The sequence below is a fragment of the Drosophila bipectinata genome, chromosome XR (assembly GCF_030179905.1).
Source record: "Drosophila bipectinata strain 14024-0381.07 chromosome XR, DbipHiC1v2, whole genome shotgun sequence".
Classification (NCBI taxonomy): domain Eukaryota; kingdom Metazoa; phylum Arthropoda; class Insecta; order Diptera; family Drosophilidae; genus Drosophila; species Drosophila bipectinata.
The window spans coordinates 22,651,562-22,664,766 of record NC_091735.1 but is presented as its reverse complement, the minus strand read 5'-3'; the positions used below and the strand labels follow the sequence as shown (position 1 = coordinate 22,664,766).

The following is a 13,205-nucleotide window of genomic DNA, read 5'->3' as shown; positions in this document are numbered from 1 at the left end:
TAGTTTTATTATAATAAAAAGTAGAGAAGTTTAAGAAACTACACTAAACTTAGAGAATCAAGGACTGGTATCAAGATCTCGGGGTATAAAGTCTAAGGAAAATATTATTCTTATTATATTATATTATATTCTTCTATAGTTATTAAAATATTATATTAATATTATATTTCTTTCCAAGCCAGATATTTTTAGAAAGTTTTCCAAAGTAAGTTTTCCAAAAATAAACCATAATATTAACTCTATTTTCTTTCAATTAAATCCTAATCACAATAATGACCCTTGAGAAAATTCTAATAAAATATATTTTCAATTAAAAACAGGACATAATCACTTTAAATCATAAAACTAAGAACTCCAAATCAAATACTCCTAAAACCTCATATACCCGATAAGAATTATTATAGGGTTCATCTTTAAAAGGGAAACCCAAAGGAATTTCAACATTTCTCATAGAAAGACATAATTTTCAATTTAATAAAGGTCAGGCCAATAAAAACCTATCAAAACTGAAGATAGATGCGTTACGTGCACCTGAAAAGGGTTTCGCGCCGACAGAGATGGCCATAGAGGTCAGAAAAGAGAAGGATATAGAGGGCTACGCACGATGCATGCAAAGCAGGAGCTGGGAAAAAAAAAAGAGAAGGTGCTAATATATATATCTGTATGTATGTAGTTTCAAGATGCTACTACTATGAATGGGATTCTGGCATAGTCTCATGTGCAGCGACACTCAGACTTCTCTAGAGAAATAGACAGAGATAGATAGATTAAAAGAGAGAGAGGTAAAAGGGTGAGGGACATAATAAAATTGGTGTGATAACCATCTTTAAATGGGGGCATCTCCTTTTCTCCTCTCCGGTCGTATTAAATTGTTGAATCAGAAGTCCAGTCCCCCCCGGTAGAAGAATGGAAAATGGAAAGAGATTCTTCCAGACAAATCGGAGCACGTACATGACCACAAAAAAAAAAGACACACAGAGTCCGAAATTAATGACAATTGCTGATTGTGTGCGATAGGGATCCAGGGATCCGGGGATCGGGATAGGTTTTAAGGGATATATGGATGGCGACTCCAGACTCCGAAAGAGTATAGGTGCGCGCATCGCGCGTAGATCCCATTTTAGAGATAAAAACAAAACACACACAAATATATATAAGAAGGGGTTCTCTTCTCTTTGGGGTTTATGTCATAAAAATTGCTGCGACACCGAGAGGGGACAACGAATAGGGAAAAGGTTCAAAACACTGAGAGAATTATTATTTCCAAAAGGTCGTAAAGTATTTGAACAAGTCTATAAATGCTTGAGTAAATACCCCTTTGCAATTAAAACTTTGCGGCTAGACCATTAAAATAGGGAATAATAGACCCCCAACCCCTTCTATGATGGGGTAACCATGGCGTATGCGCAATTTCTGTGGGAAAATAATATGATATCTTTATCTCCCTCCTCTTCCCAAAAGAAAACTATGTGGTTTTTAAAAATTTCTGTTTTTTTTTTATAATTTGTTTTACTACATTAAAAAGCTAAACTTTTAAAGAGGTGTATATCATTTAAAATACCATACATGTATCGTATAAATTGTATAATTGGTGTCTCTGCACTGGATTTATAGATCTATTATCACAGCATCGTAATACAAGGCAAAGTTACATACATTAATATAGTTTCGGGAATGTGACACAAAAAATAATAAATAATACAATTGTGGCTCTTAAGGACTAAGTGACAAATAAAAAAAAAAAAAAAAACTATATATATTAAGGTCTTTATGTTTTCTTTTTATAAAAATATATATAATTTGTGGATGTATTCTTTTTTTCTTCGTTTGTTTCAATTATTCGGTTGTCATATCATAGCCTGTGTGGAATAATTCCATAAATGTGATTCGTGATTGCGTAATAAATAGGTTTTCGATGTTTTTCAATAAATTAAGGATGTTTTAAGGATGTTGTTTTAAGATTTTGTGTTGTTTTTTAAATGGAATGTAAGCCTCGTTTTTTATGTGGAATAGCGTGGAGAATTGTGACTGGTATTCTTCGGCTTTGTCTGCTTTTTCAGTATCTTACGGATACTCTTCAGGTATTGAATGAATTTAAATTTCACAAAGAGAGCATCCTTTGTCAGCTGATCGTAGTGGAGATTGGGTGGCATCATCTCTGCCCCCCCAGCGGCCAAGGTCGCCTGTCTATGCAACTGCACCAGAGGTGTTTTGAATTTTTGCAACTTCCGTTCCATCAGCTGGCGGGTCATCGGGCGTCGCAGCTTATGACCGGCGGGGACATGGGCGGGAAACAGTCGATTGGTGGCATTTATGGCCATTTCGACGTTGCAGAGGGCGCGTCGGGCGGAGGCGCGCAGGCGCTCCAGATCGGCGGACATAACGCTCTCGGCCTGCAGGTTGGCATAATCCCAGTGCAGTTTCGCGTGCCGCAGGTAACTGAAGGCGCCCACATACATTTGTAGATCGCGATGCACGTGTCGTAGTTTTAACTGTAATGAAAAAAAAAAATTATTTAAAATTAATTATTATTTAAAAAAAATTTTTTTTTATTTTTAAAATCTTAAGAATATATCTCTTACTCTATAAACCCTGAAACCCTATGGTATGATATCTAGAACAGCCTTGAAGCATTATCTATATGACATTGGAGACCCCCCTTTTGGGAGGGGGGGTTCAATTGTTTTTGGGTTGACTGAACGGCGTCGACTGCGCTGCCTGAAAGTGAAAAGCACTCCGCTCTCCTTTGCTCTCAGCTCTGCTCCCCTTTACGCTCTCTCTCTCTTACTCTCTCGCTCTCTACCAAGCTCCACACTCCAGCTCTCGTGAGCTTCGTGACGTAGTCGTCGTCGACGTCGTACGTACGTTTGGCTTTCGTCTCGCTCGTTTCATTCATACACATGAGGCGTAGGCTCTCTGTCTCTGTTCCACTCTAGCCCTCCCTCGCTTGGGTGGGCTGCGCCCCCGCCACTATGCCCCTTGGCTGTTGCGTTTTTTGGGGGAATCCACAGCTCGCTTCGCTTCGTTGGCATGAATCACGTATACGCCCCGTGTGCCGTCGCCTGCCCAACCGCCCTAAGTCGCTCCCCTCTCTATTTTGTGTGTGTGTTTTTTTTTTTCGCAGCGAGTGTGTGTCATTTACCGTAAATGAGCGTTGAAAACTCAAACATATCACATCGTTAAAACCGCCCCTCCCCTTTTCTCCTCCTATTAACCCTATCAATTTTTTTTTTCTGAATTTGTTGTTGTTTTGCTTTTGTTTTTGTTTGAAGTGCGAATGCCGCCAGTTTTTTAGTGACGTCAAAAGGCCGCTCAGTTTCTCAGTATCGAACAGCGAGTCAGCATTATTTGTTCCGAGCCGAGCCAAGCCGAGCCGTGTGCCTAAAAATAGACTCCTTCTATCAGTCCGTCAGTCCAGTCCAGTCGGTAGGGTCTTGTAGCACCTTGTCATCAGATTGGATACGATCGGAAATGGGGTAACGTTTCTTTTAATTTTTTTTTTTTGCTTTTTTTTCACGGCTCTGCTCCGATCTGCTCGGCTCTGCTCTGCTGCGTCGTCGACTGAGATGTCAACAATTAGTTGGCGTAATCGCCGCGATTGACGCAGAGCCGCGGATATTCTGGCTAATATTGACACACATCCCCCCAATAGCCATTTGGGGCTGGGAAAGATTCCCAGATTTGTGTACAGAGAAAGAAAATGTAGGAGGTTCTTGGAATGTAAATATGATTAAGAAAATAAACATTTTAACGCTTTTTTAATGGAAAATATCATTATTTCTCTTAAAAATATGTTCAAAAGCTTCAATTAAAAATAAAAAGTATATTTGGGCCAAATAGTTTGTTTTTTTTTTTGTAAGTTTTTAGTTGATTTTCTAAAAAACCAAAGGAAATTCTATATAAAATAGCCTAAAATATTATTTTAAGAACTCAGATTAAAGGAAACATCAATTTTGTGAAAAGAAAATTTCTAATATTTTCATTAAAAATAATACCCTTCCGTTTTTTTTTAACAAAATTTAGTAATTTTTTCAATCGAAATTTAAATAAAACTCGATTTCTAAAACAAAAAACTTAAAAAACTTCGCTTAATAATAAGAAATGCATTCAAAAATATTATTCTTTGAAAATATACAGTAAAAAAAAACTCCTTAATTTAATTCATAAGACTCCCTAAGACTCCAAAAGTAACACTCTTCAATATAAATTTATAATTTCACTAATATATCATAATATTATTTTCTCAAAAATCCAAACTATAGAGTTTCAACACCACTACCCCCAAAGACTAATCATAATAAAAACTTTCCACTTCGCAGAAAACTCCACAAATTAGCCCCAAAATGAATAATAATTATCTACATATTTTATGCAAATTTATCTGCCATGATTTGCTAACTCATTTTCTGGCTGTGTAAACAGCCAAAGATCAGGTACTTTTCCTCCCAAAAAAACTTGTGACGACAATTGAGAAATTTCAGCGAAAGCCGGACTGTGTTCATCGCCATGAATAAGTGATTGATTGAATGAGTGATTGAGAGATGTATGGACTATGCTTGGCTAGAAAATGGCTAATAAACTAAGCAGTTTGTGAACTTTGGTTTTAAGACTTGGCTTTAACTTTTGGCTGACTTGAGATGAGTTGGCTATTTTCAAGATACGCTCTCTTTTTTTTTTATTTTAGAAGACAAAGTTCACTTTGTGGAGTTCCAAAGACCCCTCTGGGCCCTACCTATTTAAAATATATACCCATATGTATGTACTCATTTTTTTTTTGGATATTATTCATGGGGCTTATCGCTCTAGTGGGTTTTTCCCAACTGAACACACTCATTTCCCATGAATGCGCTTCCCGAAAACTACTATTTCCGAATTCCCCAACGAGCGTTGATATTCGTTTGAATATATTATAATGGTATAATTCAGATATATCGGGTTCCTGCTTGGTGTTTGCTTGTCAGAAGTGTGCGCCGCTTGATTTCATTCTGTTTGTTTATGAAATTAGCCATTCGAGTGATGTTTTTTTGATAATAAAACGTGATCGTTGATCGAACGCGCGCGCGCGCCTTTAATTTGCTCTTAATCTTAATATTGTTATGCCATCAATAGTTAAATATTATTTTTTTTCTTTTTGCTTAAATGATTTTTTGTATATTTTTTTTTAACTTCTCGAGTGTCGTGCTGTTTTTTGTTTGTTAATGGGGCGTCCCGAATTGCTTAGAAAAAATGCTGACGAATCGTAGCGAGGTGCGGTCCATGAGTTAGTCACATAAACCCTACAACTTTAAGTGCCAATTTTTATGCTTAAACATAAATAGTTTATTTTAATTAAAAAATATACCTCATGGTTTAAAGTTTTTTTTTTGAATTTTTAGTAATAACTTTTAGAGCCACTCTCGCTTAGAGTTGGCACGATTCCTCGGACTGGAAACTCATATGACCGAAACGCGGGCATTTAAAACTTGTGACGGTCTGTTTGCACCTACGCAGGTGAGCACGTGACCCCCCCTCGGGTCTCTCAGGGCTCCGGGTCTGCCAGTCCCCCCTTTTTATTTTTTTTTTATCACCTCTCCCAGGTGAGCTCCCCTGGCAACAGGAGAGATCTTGAGATCTTGAGCTTAAGATGAGATTTCTTAAACTTTTTCTTAAATAAATATTTAACAAAATTTTGAAAATACTAACCTGAGAACTAGTGGCATTTAATTTTGGCAAAAAATTGTATTGATTTTTGTGCAAAGCCATCCTCTCTCGCTGCTTCAAGTCGATGGCCTTGTTGTACTTCTTGGCCAGTTCCCTCTCCGAGTTGGTGGTGCGACGGTTCTTGTCGTCATCCTGCAGGATAATCAGCTCCTTGTTGGTCTGATCATGCAGGCCCTTGAGGATCTGAGGAAAAATTAAACCAAACCTGATTAAAGACCTAAGTTTTAAACATAAAATTTAAGACTTACCATCCTCCTCTTCTTGTTGGTATTTGGCCTGTGTTTGTATTTAATTTCCCGGCCGGTCCAGTTGCCGCCGCAGCTATTCTCCCAGTCCAGGACCTCCAGGCTGGCATTCAGTTCCGTTTGGAATCGGCACCGGAAACTGCAGTTGGGATGATGACGCTTGTGGAGGCGCTTCTGCGATGGTGAACCGGCAATCACTGGCACTTCCTCCACACTATTGCTATCCTGTTGGGAGGCGGATGTGTCCTGTAGAGGTGCTGCTGCCACGCCCCTTAAGCCACCACCACCACTACCATCAATGCCGAAATGCAACAGAAGGCACATAATGGTGACGAAAGCCAGAAGCGACCAGGAACGACGCTGCGATCGACGTAGTGACGGCGACGGCAATGGCGATGGTGGCGGAGGCTGCGGTTCCGGTTCCGGTTCCGTTATTGCCCGTGCGATGGCCGTTTTGATGCTTCTGCTACTGCCGACGTCGAGCGGACAGGCAGCTGTCGTCTGTGGGGAGGGAAATAATATTAATGGTTAGTTACTTAAAGTTTTTGTTTAAAATATAAGCTTTTAAAAAAATACTCCTATTTTCCAAAAACCCCCTAAAAATCGCACTCTTGAGTTCCAAACCAAATATTTTCCCACGAACCTCTTTTGTTTTTTTGGGAAACTTTCTAGCCACATTGGCTGGCCAAGTTTAGAATTTATGATAAGAAGTTGGCTCAGAGACTGGTAATAACCAGTTGAGTGATTTTTTTTAGGACCTGGTCCAGAGCCCCTCTTTCGGGCATGCGTGCGAATTATAGCCAAATATCTGCCAGACGAGGGAGTAATTACCATAAGTCACAAAAAGCTACTAAACCGACTGGTTATATATTAACTTTCAACGATTCGCATAAATATATATATTATTATTTATTTATTTTTTTTTTTTTTTGGAAGTGGAAGCGAGAGGTACGAGGCGCACGTGAGACTCTATGGCTGGGAGTGCGAAAGAGAGGAGAGGGCAGTGAGTGGGCGACGACGACGACGACGTCGACGATTGTGGTGTTTGGGGGATTCCCGGTCGGTACCGCTCGGACATAATCGCACAATTGTTTGGGGGGCCCGAAGCGTGCGTGATTTTGTTTATTGTTATCGTATTATTTCTCTCACTTTTTTTTTTTTTCGTCGTGCTACTCCATTATCTGGCTGACATAATTATTTAAAATTAAAAATAAATTTCTTTATTTGGAAATCAAACAAATTGTACTTTCAGACTGAATCATAGTTAGTTTTAAGTTGGGCTAAAGTGGGGTAGGCCGAGTAAAATAGTATCTATCGGGGAAGATGGTCAACGAACTTGGTCAAAATAAAAAACAACAACAAAATCAGGGAATACTTCTTGCAAACTTTTGTGAAATTCATACATATGTAGACTTGGACTGGCTTTCTTGAGTTATCTGTATCTCTCTCTTTCTGGCCATTTACTTGCCGTCTTTATCGCTGACTGACGCATCCCCCCTTTGGGCAGGCGGAACGTGTAAATTAATTTCACATGTTTTTAACGATTTGCTTTATATTTATTTGATTTTTTTTTTCATCTTATTGAAGTTTATGGCAAAAAAAAAAAAACAAAAATTCATTAATATTTCCTATAATTTTGTTTCACAAAAATAAAGCAACAGGTGTTTAAATCTTAAAATAAAACTAAGTCTTCACTTTACTTACCATTTACATAAAAATCGTTGGCTTTACAAAATTTTGCATAAAATTTTTGCAAAATTGTCTTTGAGTTGGCACTTCACTTTGTGTTTTTAGTTTTTTTTTTTAAGGCGTTTAATAATTTAATTTAAAAAATAAAATAAAAAAAAAAATTGTGTTCTTAAACGCGAACTTGGCCAAAATGTATGTTTTTTTTGTTGGCAACTTGTTGGTAAGAAAATATATATTTATTGATGGAACTTTCGCGTTAAGTAGCGACGCGTTGCCTTCGACTGTTCGCTATGATTTGATTCCGAAACCGATCGAATTGTCGAAGTTGCTGCCGATTTCTCAACCCATGGAGAGAGCGAGAATTCAAAAAAAAATATTAAAGCAAAAATAACAAAAAGAGAGTGGAGTGAGTGAAGCTCTGGTTGGAGTGACTTTCTCGGTGGCAATAGTGTTTCTTCTCCTTATTTATATATATAATATTTTTCGCATTAGCTGTGCCCCGCGAACCGAGCTCCTCAGTTACTATGAGCCGACTAATGAGGAGGCGTCGGCTCCCCCAGCCCAAGCCCAACCACGGGGGCGAGCGAGAGAGCCTGAGAGTGGGCAAGAGAGACATTGGAGTGGGGGTCACCCTTTTTTTTTTTTGCTCCCGCTCGTCGGCATTGAGTGTTAAGGCTGAACAAAAAGCACTCAAGCACTTTTTTTGGCCCAAAGGCGAGCCCAAAGGCCCAAGGAATCTGGGTCACCCTTTTTGGGAAAAGACATCCTAATTCTTTAGGGGGTTACTGTTAGTTCTAAACTATGAAGGTTTAAAAGGTGACATTCAATAGAAAAAATTATGAAAAATAAATAAAAATCAATCAAAGAAAATTCTAGAAAATGTGCAATGAATCGGGGTCACCATCAACATATTAAATGACTAATGAGGTAATGATTTCCTGTATTAGGAACATTAAAAAAATATACCCGAAAAATCAAAAAAGAAAAAGGAAATCGAAATCTTTTTAAAGAAAATCGGAGATTCTACATTAAAGTCTTACAGTTCCTAATTAAAAATGGAATGAAGTACAATCTTAAAAATTATCCTATACTAAGTAACAATCTAAGTAAAAGTGTTGTCTTAAAATCAAGTCCCTGAAAGTTTTAGACACTTGTCTTATAGATTTAAGAAATAATTTAGTTTATATGTCCATAGTTTATAATAATGATGGAAACAAATAAATTTATGTGTTTTTTTAATATGAAAAACTGACCAAAACTGTATATAAGTTTCCAACTAATAGTGAAGACTCAGCTCAACATATTTTAAAAGATTTCAAAGTAGTGATATTTAAATTTTTGGCTTTTTTGGATAATAAGGAAAGCTTTAAAAAAATGTAGGAATTATTTATAACAAAATTTAACATAAAAATACCATTTAATCATTTTTTACACTATGCTGAATCATTAAAGTTAAACATATTTCTTGAAAAAAATGTAATTATCTCAATTTTTTGGCAAAAATTCGTATTCCCAAGAAAAAGTTCCTAAGAAATGATTAAATTCTATATAAAATAACCATATAATTATATTAATAAGACAGATAATTTTTATCCAAATTAAGAAAATAAAATTTGAATAAACACTTCCCAATCTCTCAATCCCTAAAAGACTGACCAAGTTAATAAGATTAGTAATATGTTTTGAGTGGGCTCATTAGCCTAACTGCTCAGCCCCAACGTGTTAAATATTAACCCCTGGCAACAAAACGCCCCTACGTTCGTTATGGCCATATTAAGTAATTAATTTCAACATGGGTAGCAATAGAATGCCACACGCCTATGCGGATGACACATATTCGTTCCGATTTCCGATTCCCCGATTCCGATTCCGAATATCCGATTCCGAATTCCCGACCTTACGAGTTCCGATCGTTTAACGATCTTTATCACTCACTCACTCTCTGGTTCTCCGCACTCTCTTCTAGGCATTTGGAGAGAGAATGTGAGAGAGTGTTGAGCTTGGTGTTCTCGCAGATAAACAAAAAGGCAAATAGATTTTTGCCGGTCTCCCGATATTATAGAACTCTATTTACACATATGTATGTATATACTATATATGTGGTCGCTTATCGAATGACTTTCACTCGCGCCGACGACCTAGACTTCCGATTATGTGAGACTCCCGCGAATACAAACGGTTACAATAACAATAACAAATGCAAATGCTGCAAATAATACTCAAGAGTTGAGAGTTGAGAGAAAAAGAGCATGAATTTCAGTTATTTCCGTTTCGGTATTTCGCAAGAATATTACTCATACGAACCGTCTGCCCGCCACAATGACGACACAAGTCATTTTCATTCATGAAACAGTCAGTGAGCCAAAGGAGGGAAGTGGGTGGGTCTTGTATGGTCTAAAAATTTCACTCCCATGCCCCAAAAAAAAAAAAAGACACAAATTTTGTGAGCACTCATCATTACTCATGAACTCACAGCGGTCGGAGACGTCTCCAAAAAAAAAAAAAACAGAAACAAAAACCCAGGGCGGTCAATCAACAAACGGAATTGTTTCGATTGTCAATCATGACAATTCGCGTCTATTTTTAAACTATTGTGTCGAACCAACTGGCACGGATTTTTTTTTTTTGGCAATTTTTTTTTTTAGCTTATTCGGTATCTGCCTGGCTTATCGTATGTTGATCTGTCCAATTGGCAGACTACAATTCATTATCGTAATCGTTATCGTCATTATTTTTCTGTAAGACTCTAATGGCCTGACACTCTACATTGCTATAGTGACCGTAGTACCAGGGCACCGGTGGCGGATGAGTAATATCTGACGTCTGGAGGGCGACACGCGTACAGAACATGATTTTAATATTGGTATTCATTTGAGGGTATGTATGTGGAATATGGAAATGGGTTTACAACTCTGGGTCATAAAAAATGATTAACAAATTGCATGAAAAACAAAAATAGAGAACAAGATTCTTTGGTTTTTATGGGGATGCTGTAAAAAATGGAGGGGGAAATACTTGAATACTTTCGTGTATAACTAGGTATACCTAGGTAAGCTTTTGAGTTTCATGAATGGAATAGTAATTGTAAGTAGTCACGTAATCAGGTTTACTACCAGTAGGTTTTTTTTTCTCTCTCTAACAGTGGAAATGTTTTTAGAAAAAGGTAAAAAATATTTATGAATTAATTAGAAAATATAGCTGAAGATTGATGCCTGATAATTAAATGAGTATTTCAAAATTTAAAGTTTTAAACTTGCATAGAAATTCTTAAGATATCCTAGAATCCTTTTTAGAACACATACTAAAATAATATATATATTTTACTTACTTCGTTTTAAATTTTTTCGAATTTATTTTCTAGAAAAATTTAAAAAATAAAATAAATACCAAGAACGAAAAAATGAGTAGGCTATTTTGGTTAGTTCTTGTTCCAGAAGCTACTTAGTTGCTTTATTAAGTGATTAACAACTCTTTTTTAGAGTTACACTTTTACTTTTGAGGTAATATAAGATTACATTATCTTCCTCATTAATAGAAAAACAAACACAAACACTCTATTAATCTAATCTTAGCAAAAACTCGTGCTAATTTGTTTATAAAAGGAAAGACATAATAGCAATGACTTCCGATGCCAAAAGCAAGTCAAATCGCATTTTTTATCAAACACGAGATAGCTTAAATGATTAAATGAATGAAACAGCTGACCATAAAAAATGAAAAACCAAAAAAAAAACCTGATAAGAAGTTCGCGGGAGAACTTTGAACCCAAAAAAAAATCTTTGAAAGGCCAGCTCATCCGAAAAGCTGGTGGCAGTGAAAGATTTTATTTGTTTTTTTTTTTTTTTTGTGGAGAGAGGATTTGTAACCGCATAATGCTAATTTATTGGCCCATCGATTTGAAACAGCAACTAAAAGCCAGCCAAAAGCCAAAAGTCCAAAGGAAATGACTCATAAAGGCATGCCACATATATTTTATGGCAAAAACAAAAAAAAAAATTAAAATTTGTTGCAGTGTCGTGTCATCGTATTTTTACTCATTTTCTGGTCGGTTGACTTTTCATTCATAGATTCCAATAGCGACTACGTTCACTTACTAGTCACTATGACTACTATCACTACTACTGCTACATACTGACCGTACCACGTGGCGTATGAGTAATATTTCTTATGGTGGAAACGAGGAAGGGGCGTCAGCTGGCTGGTTTCGGGGATCTTAATGCCCGCCAATTTGAGGGGTTTTCATGTTTGCCGACCGAACCAAAATTTTTTTAAAAGTTTCACACATAACTAAAGTGCGAAGGATGTGCAACCAACAAAAAAATACAAAAAAAAAAAAGAAACTGCAAGAGCCAAACTTAATTAGCGCCCATTCCAAAAATATTTACGGCAAAACAAAATAACACCCATTAAGGTTGCCGGGTCCGGTGATGTTTTGCAAATATATGAGAGAGAGAGAGGGAGGGGGAGGTAGGGAGGAAGGCGAAAGCCAGGAGGGAGGGGGGGAGGGGTTGTTCGCAAATGCGTGATGATCACCGGGTAACGCCCACTTTTGGCAAAGACCCGCAAAGCGGCAGCTACAGAAGGGGCATGTTTGCTGGCAATATTCGAATGCAGCAACCTCATCACGATAACTGCAAGAAATTGGGGCATACTTAAGAAAATTATTATAAATATTAAATGGAAAAATGGATTAAAGAAAATTTTAAATGGTTATATTTTTAAGGAAATTTTTTAAGCTTAAAATAAATTTATTAAAAGGCTTTAGTGATTTGTAGATTTTTTTTCTTTACTTTTGGTTTAGTTCTCTTTTTATTTATTATGTATTTATTTTTTAAATCATACATTTTATTAAATATTTGTTTCTTCATTTTTTGGCAATTTTATTAATGCTTTTTATTTAGCCTTTTGTTAGATCAATAAGAAATTTATTTTTCTCTCAGTGCCATTGACACTGGCGACTCATCCATGGGAGGTGCAAACGCCTCAACGCAGCTCGATTTTGATCCCAGCCGAACGGCCCCAAAAAGCCCCAACCTGGCCAACACACACAGCCTGGCCAAGAAACCCTGGGCTCACGTTCTTGGCCATGGCCCGTCATTATGAGCCGTCACCTTGTTGTGTGTAGACATTGGCCATGGCCACCGCAGACAAAGATGGAGCCGGATCGGTCGGTGGTTCGGTGGACATTCGGTGGTCCAGGAATGGGGATGGGGTATAGGAGGGAGCATCTGAGAGGTGGAGGAGGGGGGGTGGGACTGCTAATCCGGTTCGTATGCGGCGGCGGCGGCAATCGCTGGAGTGAAATCAACTCGTTAACTCGTTACCAAAACTGATCCCATTTAGCGGCGGCGCATCGCAGCCAAACGGCGCCAGTCGCACAGCCCCAAGGAATGCCCTACACCTCTCTGGTGGATTACAGGGTATTATGAGGTATTTGGGGATAGATAGGAAGGCTTTAAAATAAATACGAAATAGTTTTCCTAGATAAAGTATCTTTGAGCAAAAAATATTTAAAAATATGCTTAAATTACAGATAAGATTTTAATTAAAATCTTTACTTTAATAAGATTA

General features: G+C 37.3%; 1 protein-coding gene across 1 annotated transcript; it reads right to left on the bottom strand.

Moving 5' to 3' along the window:
* Positions 1–1,519: 1,519 nt before the first annotated feature.
* Positions 1,520–7,980, bottom strand: upd3 (unpaired 3). The gene is made up of 4 exons (XM_017242184.3): positions 7,650–7,980; positions 5,949–6,446; positions 5,683–5,883; positions 1,520–2,492 (listed from the first exon to the last, which is right to left on the bottom strand). The coding sequence occupies exons 1-4, from the start codon at positions 7,650–7,652 to the stop codon at positions 2,001–2,003; spliced, it is 1,194 nt and encodes a 397-aa protein (XP_017097673.2). The 5' UTR covers positions 7,653–7,980; the 3' UTR covers positions 1,520–2,000.
* Positions 7,981–13,205: the final 5,225 nt, after the last annotated feature.